Genomic DNA, 12,814 nt, shown 5'->3' with positions numbered 1-12,814 from the left:
TTGAGGCTAACAAAATTACAGAGGTCAAACAAAAGAAAGAAAGGAGTAAATTATAGAATTAGGTTTACAAAAGGAGCAACTCTAGCTAAAAGCTAATGTAACACCAAACCAAATCAGCCCCAGTGTTTGGATCCCTAGAATATTCCCGAGAGTTTAACTCAGATTCTTCTTTTCCCACATGTAAAACAAAGCAATGCTCCCTCCCTCGCTCCCTGCAAACATCAAAGGATTGGTTCTGCTTCTTTCTTTCATGCTTACCATAAAGAAAGGAAGGTTTGCAAATGCAGTTTTTATGGGACCAGGGATTCCCCCCAATTCAAATTAGAAACACAGCCTATAGCAGAATGATAGGTGTGCGCTTAAAAGCGGCTCAGGTCACTATTCAGCAAAAGAGATGAGTGGGATATTACCAAACAACCTAAGCTCATAAACATCTTTAAAAATGGTCTTTTGGGGCTGGTCGTGCAGCCAAAGCCTGTTTTCCTGGGACATAAGAAGGTGAAAGCTCTGCTTCTCATTGCAGAGGGTTTCTGGCTGGGTCAACTTGCGCGCATTGGCTCCTGCTCCTGCGTTCAGATTCTCCTTCTGCCTTCATTCCCCTTCGAGCTGGTATCAACATCTTGCCAATCCTACATGTCTGCTCCAGAGCTGGGGGCATGAGGAGTTTCAGCTCTTGCTCTGCTGTGATCCTGAGACGTGTGAAGAGATCTACCGTCAGCACCGTCTCGTGTCGGGGAGGTGGTGGTGCAGGGTACCCCAGGCTGGGATGCTTCGGCAGCAGAAGCCTCGGTGGCAATGCAGGCTGCAAGCCCAAGCTAGCAATCAGTGGCTGTCACCTGCTGCGATATGGCTACAGCCCCTCAAGCATGGGGTTGGGCTATGGAGGTGATGGCTTTGGCTGCAGGATCATGGGTCTGCACACCCATTGTCAAGGTCACAGTCAATGAGCATCTGCTCCGGCCGCTCAAGCTGGAGATGGACTCAAACCTTCAGTTTGTGAAGCACCAGGAAAAGGAGCAGATCAAGACCCTCAATAACAAATTTGCATTTTTCATTGGCAAGGCAAGAGAAGAGATGCCCAGCTCAACAGGCACCGGAGCTGCAGAGCTGTAACAAGCTGCCGTATGGCACATCCGAGACAAGGAATGCATTTGCCAAACTACTTAATAGCAACAGCAGCCAAAACTCGCAGCCTGACTTTGCAGTAAGGACCTGTTTGGGTTTTACGAGGAGGACGTTTTGCACCACCTGAGCGTAAAAAGGGGGCTTCAGTGGGGGCAAGAAGGTATTTTCATGCTCCAAGAGTGGTGTAAAGCAGTCTCATTGCAAATGACAATCAAGCTTTGCTGTTACATGCAGAGAAGCTGATTCTCTAATGCCCCAGTTTTATATCACTTGAACCCTGATTTCAGTAGAATCACCTCTGACTTACCCCACTCTACTATGGTGCTGAGTCTCTAACTTGGTGCTTTTTGCATAATAACAACAAAGACATTTTTCTGAAGAACCTTCTTATGAGAAGATGCTGTTCGACAGATTTTAAATGCATGCCTTCTCCATTCACCTGGTACTATCCTGAATAACTCACAGATTTTCTGTCTCAATTTGCCAATTCTGGGACTGTAATTATTCACTTCTGCGTCACCAGTATAACAAATCACTATACTTTGAATGCTTTACTTCTGGGTTTCAAGTCCAGTTCCTGGAGCACGAGAACAACGTGCCGGAGACTACATGGGGATTTCTACAGGAACAAAAGTGTTACAGGAGCAATATCGAGCCAATGTTTGAAACTTATATTGGCAACTTGAAGAGGCAGCTGCACGTTCTGGGAAGCGACAGAGCCAAGCTGGAAACAGAACTGAGCACCATGCAGGGTATCACGGAAGATTACAAGAAAAGGAAGTTCAGAAACAGAACTGAGCACCATGCAGGGTATCATGGAAGATTACAAGAAAAGGAAGTTTAAAAAAGATACAAGCTCCAAAACTAGGGCTAGAACTGATCTCATCTAATTTTTGGATGGCAAAGGCTGCACAAGATGCAAGATCTCTTCCAGGTGTACATGTGTATGGCTTGCATCAGCAGTTGGTTTCCATGCTGAGGTTGAGCATTTGGAGGTGGTAGAGGAAGATTAGATTCATATTCTTGCTTAAGCTGAATAATGAGGAGCAAAGTGATCTTTTTTCTTCTTGCAGGTGTGGAGAGGAAACTCACTGGCAAACATGCGCAGAGAATGAGTTTGTTATGCTCAAAAAGGTAAGAGCTTTTCAAACCAACTCAAACACTTAATTCTGGGCTTTTAATATGAACAGCAGCCAATATTGCTGGAAAGAGAGGGTGAGACTGCCTCTCACTCTCCAGAGACTCCAGAGGGACCTAAAGGCCAGCTTTTGGGAAGATTTCGTTAAAAGAGTTGAATCCCACCTTAAGTGAGTCTGTTTTAGCTGAGCTTGTTCATTTGGGATGTTTGTATACCCCAACTGGTCAATACCTTTCCTTCTCTTCTCAGTGTCTAGAGATTTTTTGTCTTCTGCCTAAGAGGATAAGAGAACGAAACAATTTAATAGCATGGTAAAATTCATGTCCTTGAAAAGAGCAGCCCTAACAGTTTGTAATCTCATCACTTACTAGTATTAAGCAGTTTGCTCTTTCATTTCATAAACCCTTGATGCGCTTCAGGACGCAAATTGCGCCTATGTGAACAAAGCTGAGCTGAAAGCCAAGGTGGGGTCCCTCATCCAAGAGATCAACTGCCTGAGGAGCCTGTATGAAGTGGTAATGCCTCTTCCTTTTCTGCTCCCTTTTCCTTCACCCCGTGCCTCTTTAGGGGGCCTGTGGAGTCAGGCTCCCACAACCCATCGCTTAAGTTCATGAAGATTTTTGGTGTTTCATGTGTACATCAGTTGATTGCTCTGGATTTCAAAGGTGTTACTCTTGCACTACATGGGCGAGATGCTAAGGAATCTGTTTCAAGTTGATGGTGAAGGTAGGATCCAGAGAGATTAAACCAGAAAATCCCTCTTTGGGTTTTCTGCAGTGAGCCTGAAGTCGTGGTACGTGGAGCACACTGCATCTCCTTGTCTCCACACCAGGGAGATCTGCAGGGAAAGCACCTCTGGTGCAGATGACTGATAATCTTGCTGTCGCCCCTACGAAATCACTCAGCTCCAAGCACCCATTTCAGGCACCTCTGTTATTGTGCAGACAACAGCTGAGGCCTGGACATGGATGACATCATCACTGATGTCAAAGCTCCATGTGACAACATTGCCAAAAAAAGCTGGGCTGATGCAGAAAAATGGTACTACAGCAAGGTGAGTCATGACAACACTCACAAAAGTATTTATGCCCCACTTTCTGCTAAGGGCCCTGCTTCTTCAGATTTCCTAATTTGGGTTGCACAGGCTTTTTAAAGGTCTGTTTTCTCAGCCACTTGCTGTGTTTTCCCTATGTGTGATACATCCTCTGTTAATGCCTTCACACACAGAGCTGCTACTGTATAAATGAGTCATTTGTGTCCCCCAGTGACAAAGGTTTTTGCCTTAAAGCTCAAGATCTGGGACTGCGGACCCAGAATCACACAGTAGGTTTAATTACTGACTCATCTCCTCACTCTGGTATTTATTTTAATCGCATTTTCTCTCTCCTCAGTATGAGGAACTGAGAGAAACCACTGGCAAACACGATGACAGCTTGCGTAATACAAAGAATGAAATTGTGGCGCTGAATCGGGTGATTCAGAGACTAAACTGGAGAATGTGAAAACAGCAAAGCCCAGGTAAGGATGACTCAGGGGCAATAATGTGTCAATCGCCATTCCCAGGTTGTGGCTTTCCAAAACTCCTTTGCTAAAGCAAGGGAGCAATAAAGCCAGTTTTGGTGAAATGTCAGCTGCTCAACTCTAAGACTTGCTGGTAATCCAGAGTACAGAGTAAAATGGTCTATTACAACTAATAACTGCATTACCATCAGTAGAGACCCGCAATGAGAAGACAACACATACACAGAAGTCTCAGCTAGGCAGAGAGAATCATCCTAGATTTAAAGGTTTATCTATAGAATCTGAAAATGTAACAAAGTGCAGGTGCATGAATACACAGACAGGCAGATTCAACAACTCTGAACTATTCAAAGCACACACAAGTAAGTGGCAGTAATGAAAATCTCCTACCTGCACAGATGCAAACCAGAAGGAGCCATTGCTGAAGCCAAGGAGCACAGGGAAGTGGTTATCAGAGATGCAAAGTGCAAACTCTCCGAGCTGGGTAAGACAAAGCAGGACATGGCCTGCGAGTACCAGGAGCTCATGAACGTCAAGCTGGCCCTGGACGTCGAGATCACAACTTACAGGAAGCTGCTGGATGGAGAGGAAAGCAGGTGGGTGCTTGTACAACCCTGCAAGGAAGAAATGGTAGAACACCTAACCCCACAACCACCTTTCACAGACTGTCTGATGAGCCATCACCTCTGTAATTGCAGCAAATCCCACTGAGACCCAAAGTCCTAGGGGGTGACACTTTCCAAAGCACTTTCCAGCATTTATGGACCCAAATGCCTTACAAAGTCAAAAGCCCCTAATGCACTCAGAAGCTTAGGTTTTCCCCCCAAAATGGAAGACCTTGCATGAATAAAGATGATGTCTTGTGTAGCCTCAGGTCTTATAAAGCCAAAGGCTCAGTCACAGTCGTGCGTGGCCACCTTTGCCACCCCAGCCGAAATGACCGGCTACCTATTCACATGTGGGCTAATTGAGGGGACACAGGGAAAGCACTTGGCCAGGACTTGCTCACACTTACACACACAGAGCCAAAGCAAAACCTTTTCCCTGCTTGGGCATGACACTGGACTCAGGAAAACTTCCTCACAGGCACGAGCTGAGCAGTCGAGTCACGGTACGTCCAAAGCACCTGCCTGGCCTGCTGGCAGCTTCCCACATCCCCAAACCTCCCAATTATTGGCCAGTTATAGGGACACATATTAAATACAGACCTTGGTTTTTACACATTTCCATTCTTCCCATCCCCTTAAGGTTGTGCATAGACAGTGGCTGCCCTGTGAATATTTTTAAGTACCAGGCAAATCCCTATTCTTACCAGTCCCACAGGATCTGCTCTGGAAATCCTGAGCTAAAATGTTTTCTTTGCAGTTATGTGCCGATCCCCAGGAAGAATCACATGCAGTACTGACCCACACTTTCATGGCAGCTTCTCTTCCAGCAGCAGATCCCTCTTCAGAAGCAGAGGTCTAGTGACTGGAGGAGGTGTCTGTGGCAAATGCATCATCACGGGCTCTGGAGACATCTGTGCTCCTTGTACCACCACGGGAGGATACAGTGTTGTGAGCGGGAAGAGCTCCAGTGTCCTCTACAACCTCCTACAGGTCAAAATACTAAAAAAAACCAACAAGCATTGAAAGCAGCGTCCTCACTCCACCAGTTCATAGCAGCAGCAGCCTGCTAGCAGCACACACAGAAGACACGTGGGGGATTTGAAAGCTTTCAGTCCAGTCCACGTTGCTTATTCCCTGCAACATTCACCACTGTTATGAAACTTGCTCTTTTCATTACCTTATGCTGTAGTTTTACAAATAGCCTCTTCCCAAAGTTCGTCTGTTCCTCCTGGGTTGTGTAGGCCTAGCAAAGCCTGGGCAGCAATGCTAGTTTGACTAGGCAGTGCACAGTTAGCACAGTGTATGTATTAAGGAACCACTTATCTGGGTTAAAAACACTAAGTGATACAAGTTTCTGCTCCTCCAGTGTATGGACGTGATTGCAAAGAAAAGTTAAAAATCAAAGGGAGCAGAGGAGTCTTACCCAGAACATCCAATTCCTCTATGACGCTTGTTGTGTGCCTTTATCTTGTTTTTTTGCTGTTTCTCCCCAATAAACTGACACAGCAAATCTGAGATCACATGACATAGCTCCTTTTTTCAGAGTTACAAAACACACATTAACGAGACAATTGGAAAAAAAACAAACCCAAACTCAACTCAAGGCTGAGGCCATCTCTCATTACAGTCCCCAAGAGATCCGCTGCTTTTGGAAAATGTGGGGTGCAGAGCTGGTCCACGGGAACAGGGAGAGGGGCGAGGAGATCACGTCACAGCACATCTCACCCACCACACTCCTCCTGTGTCCATCACTCAGTGAACATCATACCCCTGGACCTAATCCCCTAAAACCAGGATGAAAGAGGGGGGGAAACTCCCTGGGAGCTGGAAATCACTGTGGTACGACAGACCTGCTTAAAGTGGCTACAGCCAGACTGTGTGAATGCAGCTGGGACGCGAGAGATCACGAGAACAGCAACAAAACCAGGGGATATTTTCCTGCTCTGAAGCCTGTGGTAGGCTGGAAGATGAGGAATTCTCCCACCAAAAAGTTTTTCTGAAACAAAACCTTTTTTTTTTTTTTTTTAAAATTGAGATGTTTCCATTAAAAAAAATGTAGCACCATAATGTCTCACTCCCAACATGCTCAACCCGATTTGAACTATTTGGCTTAATGGAGCTAGCTCAAAACATTTTGGGGTTTTTTGGAGTCAGTTCAACAACATATCCAACTGCCTTTCCCTGTTGCATTGGAGAACCTGCAGCTTTATCCAGTGTCCCTCTCTCCTTTCGGGTCAGGCGCCCTGCAAGCCCAGCCTCCTGCAACCCCTCTCCTCAGATTTCTGTCCAAAAGCACCGTACGGTTGCATTTGGTGTCAGTTGTCTCACCAAAAGCAGAAAGCGTTTCCTAGGATGACAACGTGGAGAGAAGAGATGCTGCCGCAGAGCCATAAAATACAACTTCAGTCTGGAGCAACACGGTCTGACACATGAGGATTGAGGACAATCACAAGATTAACTCTAGATCTCATGCCCCACCCCCCTAAGGATGTCTGTGAGCCCTGGAGCCGAAGCATCCAAGAGCTCCCAGATCCCTATAGCAAAGCTGGTAATTTTGGCTTGCAATTGAAACCAACCACTGAATAGGGACGGGGAAAGAAATGCAGTAAACAAAACAAAATCATTAGTTTGAAACTTCCACCCTGCCCCTACAAAACACGCCGCTCTCCCACACAGCGACGCAGGCACCGACGCTATCCCTGTCCTTCCAAGGACTTGGACGCACACGCGTGTGAACAGCAAAGCAAGGAAGAGTCCGAGCCCTGACGCTGCAATGAGGGCACTTGCCCAATGTAGGAGGCGAAGGACCAAGCCTGGCCCTGCCCCAAGCCAGGTAGGAACCCAACCTTCAAGCTGAGGGATGAGGAGACGTCAGTTTTCTGAGGATTTGGCTAATAAGAATGTCTGCAAAAGCTACCATGTTCCAAGCGTTGGTTTCAACTTCAACTAATCAGCAATTCCCCCCAAATAAATTACCATGTTGGAAAACACTCATATCAGCAACCTGCAGAAAAATCACCTTGAGAAATAGATTTGGCCCCACAGATGTTTCCCTGGCATTAAAACACATTGCCTTTTTATAGGCAGAACCAACAAAACATGGTCATTTACCACTGACCTGCCTGCAAGACTTTGTTCATTAATCCTCAGTAAATTCACATTTATTATTGATAGGTTTTATTAAAGAGCAGGTTGAATCACATTCTCCTTCAAAGCTCTTCTTTGCAAAGTGAGGTACCAGCAAAACACGAAGATCTCCTTTGACAGAAAAGCATCTTACATTTTCAAAGGCTCAGTTCCACTTCATCCAACCTATAAAAAGGGGAACGTGCAATTTTTTCCATGTCTCCTGAAAACAACTCACCCAGCACAACTCCTCTAATTTTTGCTGCTATTACGTAAGATCTAAATACGACTCCTCTGACTTAACAGCATTCTTCAAATCTTTATGGGGCAAATATGCTGCTGCTTTCTCTGCTGGTAAATGGGGCAAATATGCTGCTGCTTTCTCTGCTGGTAAGCACAATATATGCTAAGTAGTTCACATTCTTTGCATCATAAACATTTTGTGGAAGTTTCATTCAGCCTCGCCCCATTTTCCACGCAAATAAAAGGAAGAAGGTGCTCCACTGTGGTCAGAGGGAACTGCACCCTGGAATCTTCTCCCAGCACGTCGCCTGCACCAGTCCCTCTCCCACCAGCAACCATGTCCTGCTGCTCCTACAGCACCAGCTCTGGACATGCCATCAGGAATTTCAGCCCTTCCTCTGCAGCTCTTCCCAGGAATCGATGTAGTTTCAGCATTGCCTTGTGTCACTGGGGTGGTGGCGTGGGCTACTGTGGTTTGGGTTACTTCAGCAGCAGAAGTCTTGGTGGTGTGGCATTCCCCAAGCCCAGAATAGCTGTTGGAAGATGTCCTCCTCCCAGACGTGGATATGGCTTTGGTGCAGCTGGTACAGGGTTTGGCTACAGAGGTGCTGGCTTTGGCTACAGGGTTCGTGGAGTCTCCAGGCCATGCACCATCACACCCATCACCATCAACGAGCAACTGCTCCAACCGCTCAGACTGGAACTTGATCCCAACGTGCAAACGGTGAAGTACCAAGAGAAGGAGCAGATCAAGAGCCTCAACAACAAATTTGCTTCTTTCATTGACAAGGTGAGCTGGGAACCCCTCCTCAGCTCCAATTCGCAGGCACTAGAGTCCAAGTGAGATGTCTAGCATGGAAAGGGCATGAAATCCTTGTAAGACAACTCATTTTAGACATTGAGGGCAACTTGCATAAGGGTGCCAGCTGAGCACCAAGGTGTTTATGAGCCACTGGGGAAGCTTCAGCGTACAGGCACTATTAATCTGATCTCTAGGCCTGACTGCAGGGAGGGAACAAGCTGAAACCAGTTTCATTAGCCTTCCAGTTCCTTCCCATTCCTCTCTGCACATCCCCAATTTGTTGCAAATCTCTCCTTTCTAGAAGTGCTTAGATTTTTGTGCATTTCCACATGGGTGGCCCAGAAACAGCCTATGCACAAAAGCACACTGGATTAGGAAACGCTGCATTCACATGTACCAAGAGGAGGAACACACTTTTCACTGCTGTTGCATGGACCCTGGCTCTCACAAACCCTTAATCCTCATCTTGTTTCCTATTTTGCTTTCTGGGATTCAGGTTCGATTCCTGGAACAGCAGAACAAGGTGCTGGAGACCAAATGGAGCTTTCTGCAGGGTCAAAAACACTGCAAGAATACCATCATGCCCATGTTAGAGGCTTATATTGGTAACTTGAAGAAGCAGCTGGAAGCACTGGGGTGCAACAGAGCCCAGTTAGAAACAGACCTGAAAGCAGCACAGCAGGTTTTGGAAACCAACAAGAAAATGTAAGTAAAAAACAGAGATATGTGAGTCCAGGGCTCAAAATGTTGTTCGAGATTTGTCAACAGGCAGAGACCGTGAACTTTTCATGGTAGTAACTGGTTCCCAGAGAACTAGTAGGTAGATGGAGAGATCTACCAGGATCTCAGTATATAAAATAAGGTCCCAATTTACAGAGAGATGGAGGAAACAGAAGATGTCCCTCTTCCAGCTTCTCTTCCTCTCCTTCCTAATTCAAGGAATTAACATTTAGAAATGTTCAGCAGCTATTTGCTGTTGCAGAGCTCAAATGAAAACAGTTCTGCTGCAAATTTGTAAAGACGCAGAAACCTCTCTGAAAACACGTTTCCTTTCCCATGGGCTACGAAACAAGACCAAAGCATCCCAAAACATTGTTTGGGGAGAAGGAAAAAAATCAGGAGTTTCACTTCTTGAAAGAAGGCCTGCAGAAACCCAAACAAAGATGTAATTGCGCTGAACTCAAACAAAATCTCCCACTTTCCCACGCAGGCTCAAGGACGAATGCAGCCAGCAGACGTGCACCGAGAGTGAGTTTATTGCCCTGAAGAAGGTGAGCAAGGGGCTGTTTGAACTCTCCTCTCCGGGTTCAGGTCGTTGGGGTGCACGCGGTGATTTATTTCCCAAAAGCAGCACACAAAACAAGTACAAGCAGGAGCTGGTGCTTGGGTTTTCTTGAACTCAAATCAGCAGCAACTGTGTAATTGGGAGCTGGCACACGGTCATGGTACCAGCACTGGAAGTCCCTCACCCCAAGGGTAGCCCTGAGTCTGCTCTCGCTAACAAACTTCCTTCTTCTATCCCCAACGCGTCTCCAGGACGCGGACTGTTTTTTCTTAAACAAAGCGGAGCTGGAGGCCAAGGTGGAAAGCCTGAAAGAAGAGGTTGAATTCCTGAGAATGCTCTATAAAGAGGTAAGAAGCCTCCCTATTGCTCCAGCCATCACTTGCATTTCCCAGCTGGATTTTGAAGTTGCCTATCCCAAAGGACAGGGGAAAAGGGGGTAACACAGGGCAGTGGTCATCGCTTGCAGTGAATGGCAAGACTCGGCAATTCATCTCTGCTTGGTCACTGCAAAGGGGGACAGAGTTGCACAATGTGGGTGACACACCAGCTCGGGGCTGGACTTGGAGCACAGCAGGACCACCACCTCTCTGACCAGCTCAACCCCATGTTGCCACCAGGAAATCCACCAGCTGCGGGCCCAGATCTCAGATACTTCGGTGGTCGTGCAGATGGACAATAGCCGAGATCTCAAGTTGGATGGCATCATTGCAGACGTCAAGACTCAGTACGAGGACATTGCCCGCAGGAGCCGGGCAGAAGCACAGGCCTGGTATGAAAGCAAGGTGAGAAAACCTGGCAGAGGGAGTGTTTGGGTGCAGTTTCTCTCTTCAGACCAACTTCAGATCCAGAGAAACACCCCCCACTCTCCTGATTTGCTCTGATTTAACTCAAAACATGTGGTTTTGGGATATGCAATGATGTCTTTGGGCCTTTTTTAGTTTGAGGAGCTGCGAGTCACTGCAGGCAGAAACGCTGACAGCCTGCGAGAGACAAAAAACAAGATAGCTGAGCTGACACGGATAGTCCAGAGACTGAACGGAGAAGTCAGGAGCGCCAAGGACCAGGTGAACACACTCAGGTCTGGTTGTTTCAGCAGGGCAGAGAGTGAATTGCTGTTCCTGCGAGCTCCCACAACTAAATTAAATGGTGCTGTAGCACCTTGCAAAGGGTGTTCGTGAGCTGGGACTCTGCTGCTCCAACTAGGGCTGCATTAAAGCCCAACTCATACGGCATCTGAAGGCAGATGCGGTTACAGCATCCCATCCCCTGTGAGCAACACAAGGGAGCAGTGAAACTGCATGTCCAGCTCCCTCAAACTCCTACCAGAGGGGACTGGGGGACTGCGTGTCCACCTTACTGCTGGGCTGAATGCACAACCAGACTTCAAACCCATCTCTTGATAACGCATTACACGTGAAGATAGCAAGAGACAGCTAAGACGGACCGTGTCTCGCTCCTTGCAGCGCTGCAAGCTGGAAGCTGCCATGGCCGATGCTGAGCAGTGTGGCAAAACGGCCGTCAAGGATGCGAAGCACAAACTCTCTGAGCTGGAGACAGCCCTGCAGCAGATCAAGGCAGATCTCGCCCAGCAGCTCCATGAGTACCAGGAGCTCATGAACATCAAGGTGGCCCTGGACATCGAGATCGTCACCTATAAGAAGCTGCTGGAAGGAGAGGAGAGCAGGTGAGTGACAGACCCTAGCAGGGCTGCACAAGCTACTTTAGATGCATGTGTTGAAAGGAAAAACAACTGGCCAGTGCTGTTTTGGAGCTGCCATGCTGCAAGTCATCTACGTGGTCCTGATGCAGATCAGTTCTTCCCATCAGTCCTAATAGGCCTCCACCAGTGCAAACCCACCCAAAGAGCCAGTCCTACTGCCTCCAGACAGCGAGAGACAGTCTAGAGAGGGCCAGGATCACATTTGAGGCTAAAGGGCTTTGCATTTCAAGACAGATAATGTGCAACCTTTTCCCATTCTCTACAGGCTCTGTGCAGAAGGCGGCTTCCCTGTCAACATCCGTAAGTTGGAGTATTCACCTTCTACCAAACGTGGGCATCTTCTGCCTTTTCTCCAGGGAATTCCCTAAGCTGAAATTCAGCTTTGCTCTGCCTTTTGCAGCTGTCTGCCATTCACAGGGAGGCCTCACCTATGGCCCAGAGCCTGGCTTTGCAAGTGCCCATGCGTCAGACAACAGAAACGCATGTTGTACCAGCAACGTGGGGGTCTGCACAGCGGTGAGCTGCAGCGATGGTGTTAGCAGCAGGAGCACGAGGAGCTCCCATATGAAGGTGGTGTCCATGACCAAGTCAGCCAGGAGCAACGTGTAAAGAGCTGTAGATAAATGGCAAGGCTGGAAACAAAGCTACACGCACCCCTTTCTGCCAACACACAGCAACACCCAGGCCAGAGCCGGATCGTGTGCACCCAGCTCCCCCAGGCTGCACACCCATTTTCCATGCATGGGGATACAAAAAGCAAAGAGAGCTTTTCTATGGTCAAGAGTTTTGCTATTTCTGCTAGGGAATCTAGGAGCAAGAAGGGCTAAAATCCCCCTCATCACTCCCATTATGCAGTTAAAACAAGATGCCTTTGGTGTAGTTCCCTGGTCTTTCCACTCCTACAGATTCAAGGATTAAAATGAAGTGCGAGAGAGGGCACCTTCTACCTAAGAGCATTTTCATTTGAGCTTTATCCAGCCCAGTTGTCTTAGCAGCTCCCACCTAGTTTTATCAGCCAGCCTTTTAGATTACACATACACCCCGGCATGAGCAGAACTCACCCAAAATTGCCTAGCCTTGCAGTTTCCCCACATGTTGCATCAATTTCATTGATTATTTGCCCCAAAGCATAGATTTCAAGGGATATTGCTGTTTGAAGGCAGTTTGCTTATCTACTCGCACTACCTGTTTTGAAGCTGATCCTGAACTTTCCTTTTCCTTCTGGGTTTTTAATGGTCTGGCTCAT

General features: G+C 47.3%; 2 protein-coding genes across 2 annotated transcripts; both read left to right on the top strand.

Moving 5' to 3' along the window:
* The first annotated feature begins 879 nt into the window (after nucleotides 1-879).
* LOC104078078 (keratin, type II cytoskeletal cochleal-like) lies at nucleotides 880-5,189 on the top strand. Its single transcript, XM_009579585.1, is given in 9 exon segments — nucleotides 880-1,060; nucleotides 1,692-1,905; nucleotides 2,199-2,259; nucleotides 2,683-2,777; nucleotides 3,156-3,202; nucleotides 3,205-3,317; nucleotides 3,655-3,752; nucleotides 4,153-4,380; nucleotides 5,150-5,189. Coding segments are annotated over 9 exon segments (1,077 nt in total).
* Nucleotides 5,190-8,098: 2,909 nt separating this feature from the next.
* On the top strand, nucleotides 8,099-11,536 carry LOC104078077 (keratin, type II cuticular Hb4-like). The gene is made up of 7 exons (XM_009579584.1): nucleotides 8,099-8,551; nucleotides 9,060-9,268; nucleotides 9,774-9,834; nucleotides 10,100-10,195; nucleotides 10,466-10,630; nucleotides 10,787-10,912; nucleotides 11,312-11,536. Exons 1-7 carry the CDS (start codon nucleotides 8,099-8,101, stop codon nucleotides 11,534-11,536), a joined length of 1,335 nt encoding a protein of 444 aa, XP_009577879.1.
* Nucleotides 11,537-12,814: the final 1,278 nt, after the last annotated feature.

This window comes from Fulmarus glacialis, unplaced genomic scaffold, assembly GCF_000690835.1.
Source record: "Fulmarus glacialis isolate BGI_N327 unplaced genomic scaffold, ASM69083v1 scaffold1016, whole genome shotgun sequence".
Taxonomy (NCBI): Eukaryota; Metazoa; Chordata; class Aves; order Procellariiformes; family Procellariidae; genus Fulmarus; species Fulmarus glacialis.
Note: the sequence above shows the minus strand (reverse complement) of the source record. Positions and strands in the feature narration are given on the sequence as shown.

Bases quoted from the DNA above. Each gene is read 5' to 3' on its own strand.
- LOC104078077 (XM_009579584.1), top strand. From the start codon at position 8,099: ATGTCCTGCTGCTCCTACAGCACCAGCTCTGGACATGCCATCAGGAAT. The intron at 9,835-10,099 runs GTGAGCAAGGGG...ACGCGTCTCCAG, and splicing joins AGTTTATTGCCCTGAAGAAG to GACGCGGACTGTTTTTTCTT. The intron at 10,913-11,311 runs GTGAACACACTC...CGCTCCTTGCAG, and splicing joins TCAGGAGCGCCAAGGACCAG to CGCTGCAAGCTGGAAGCTGC.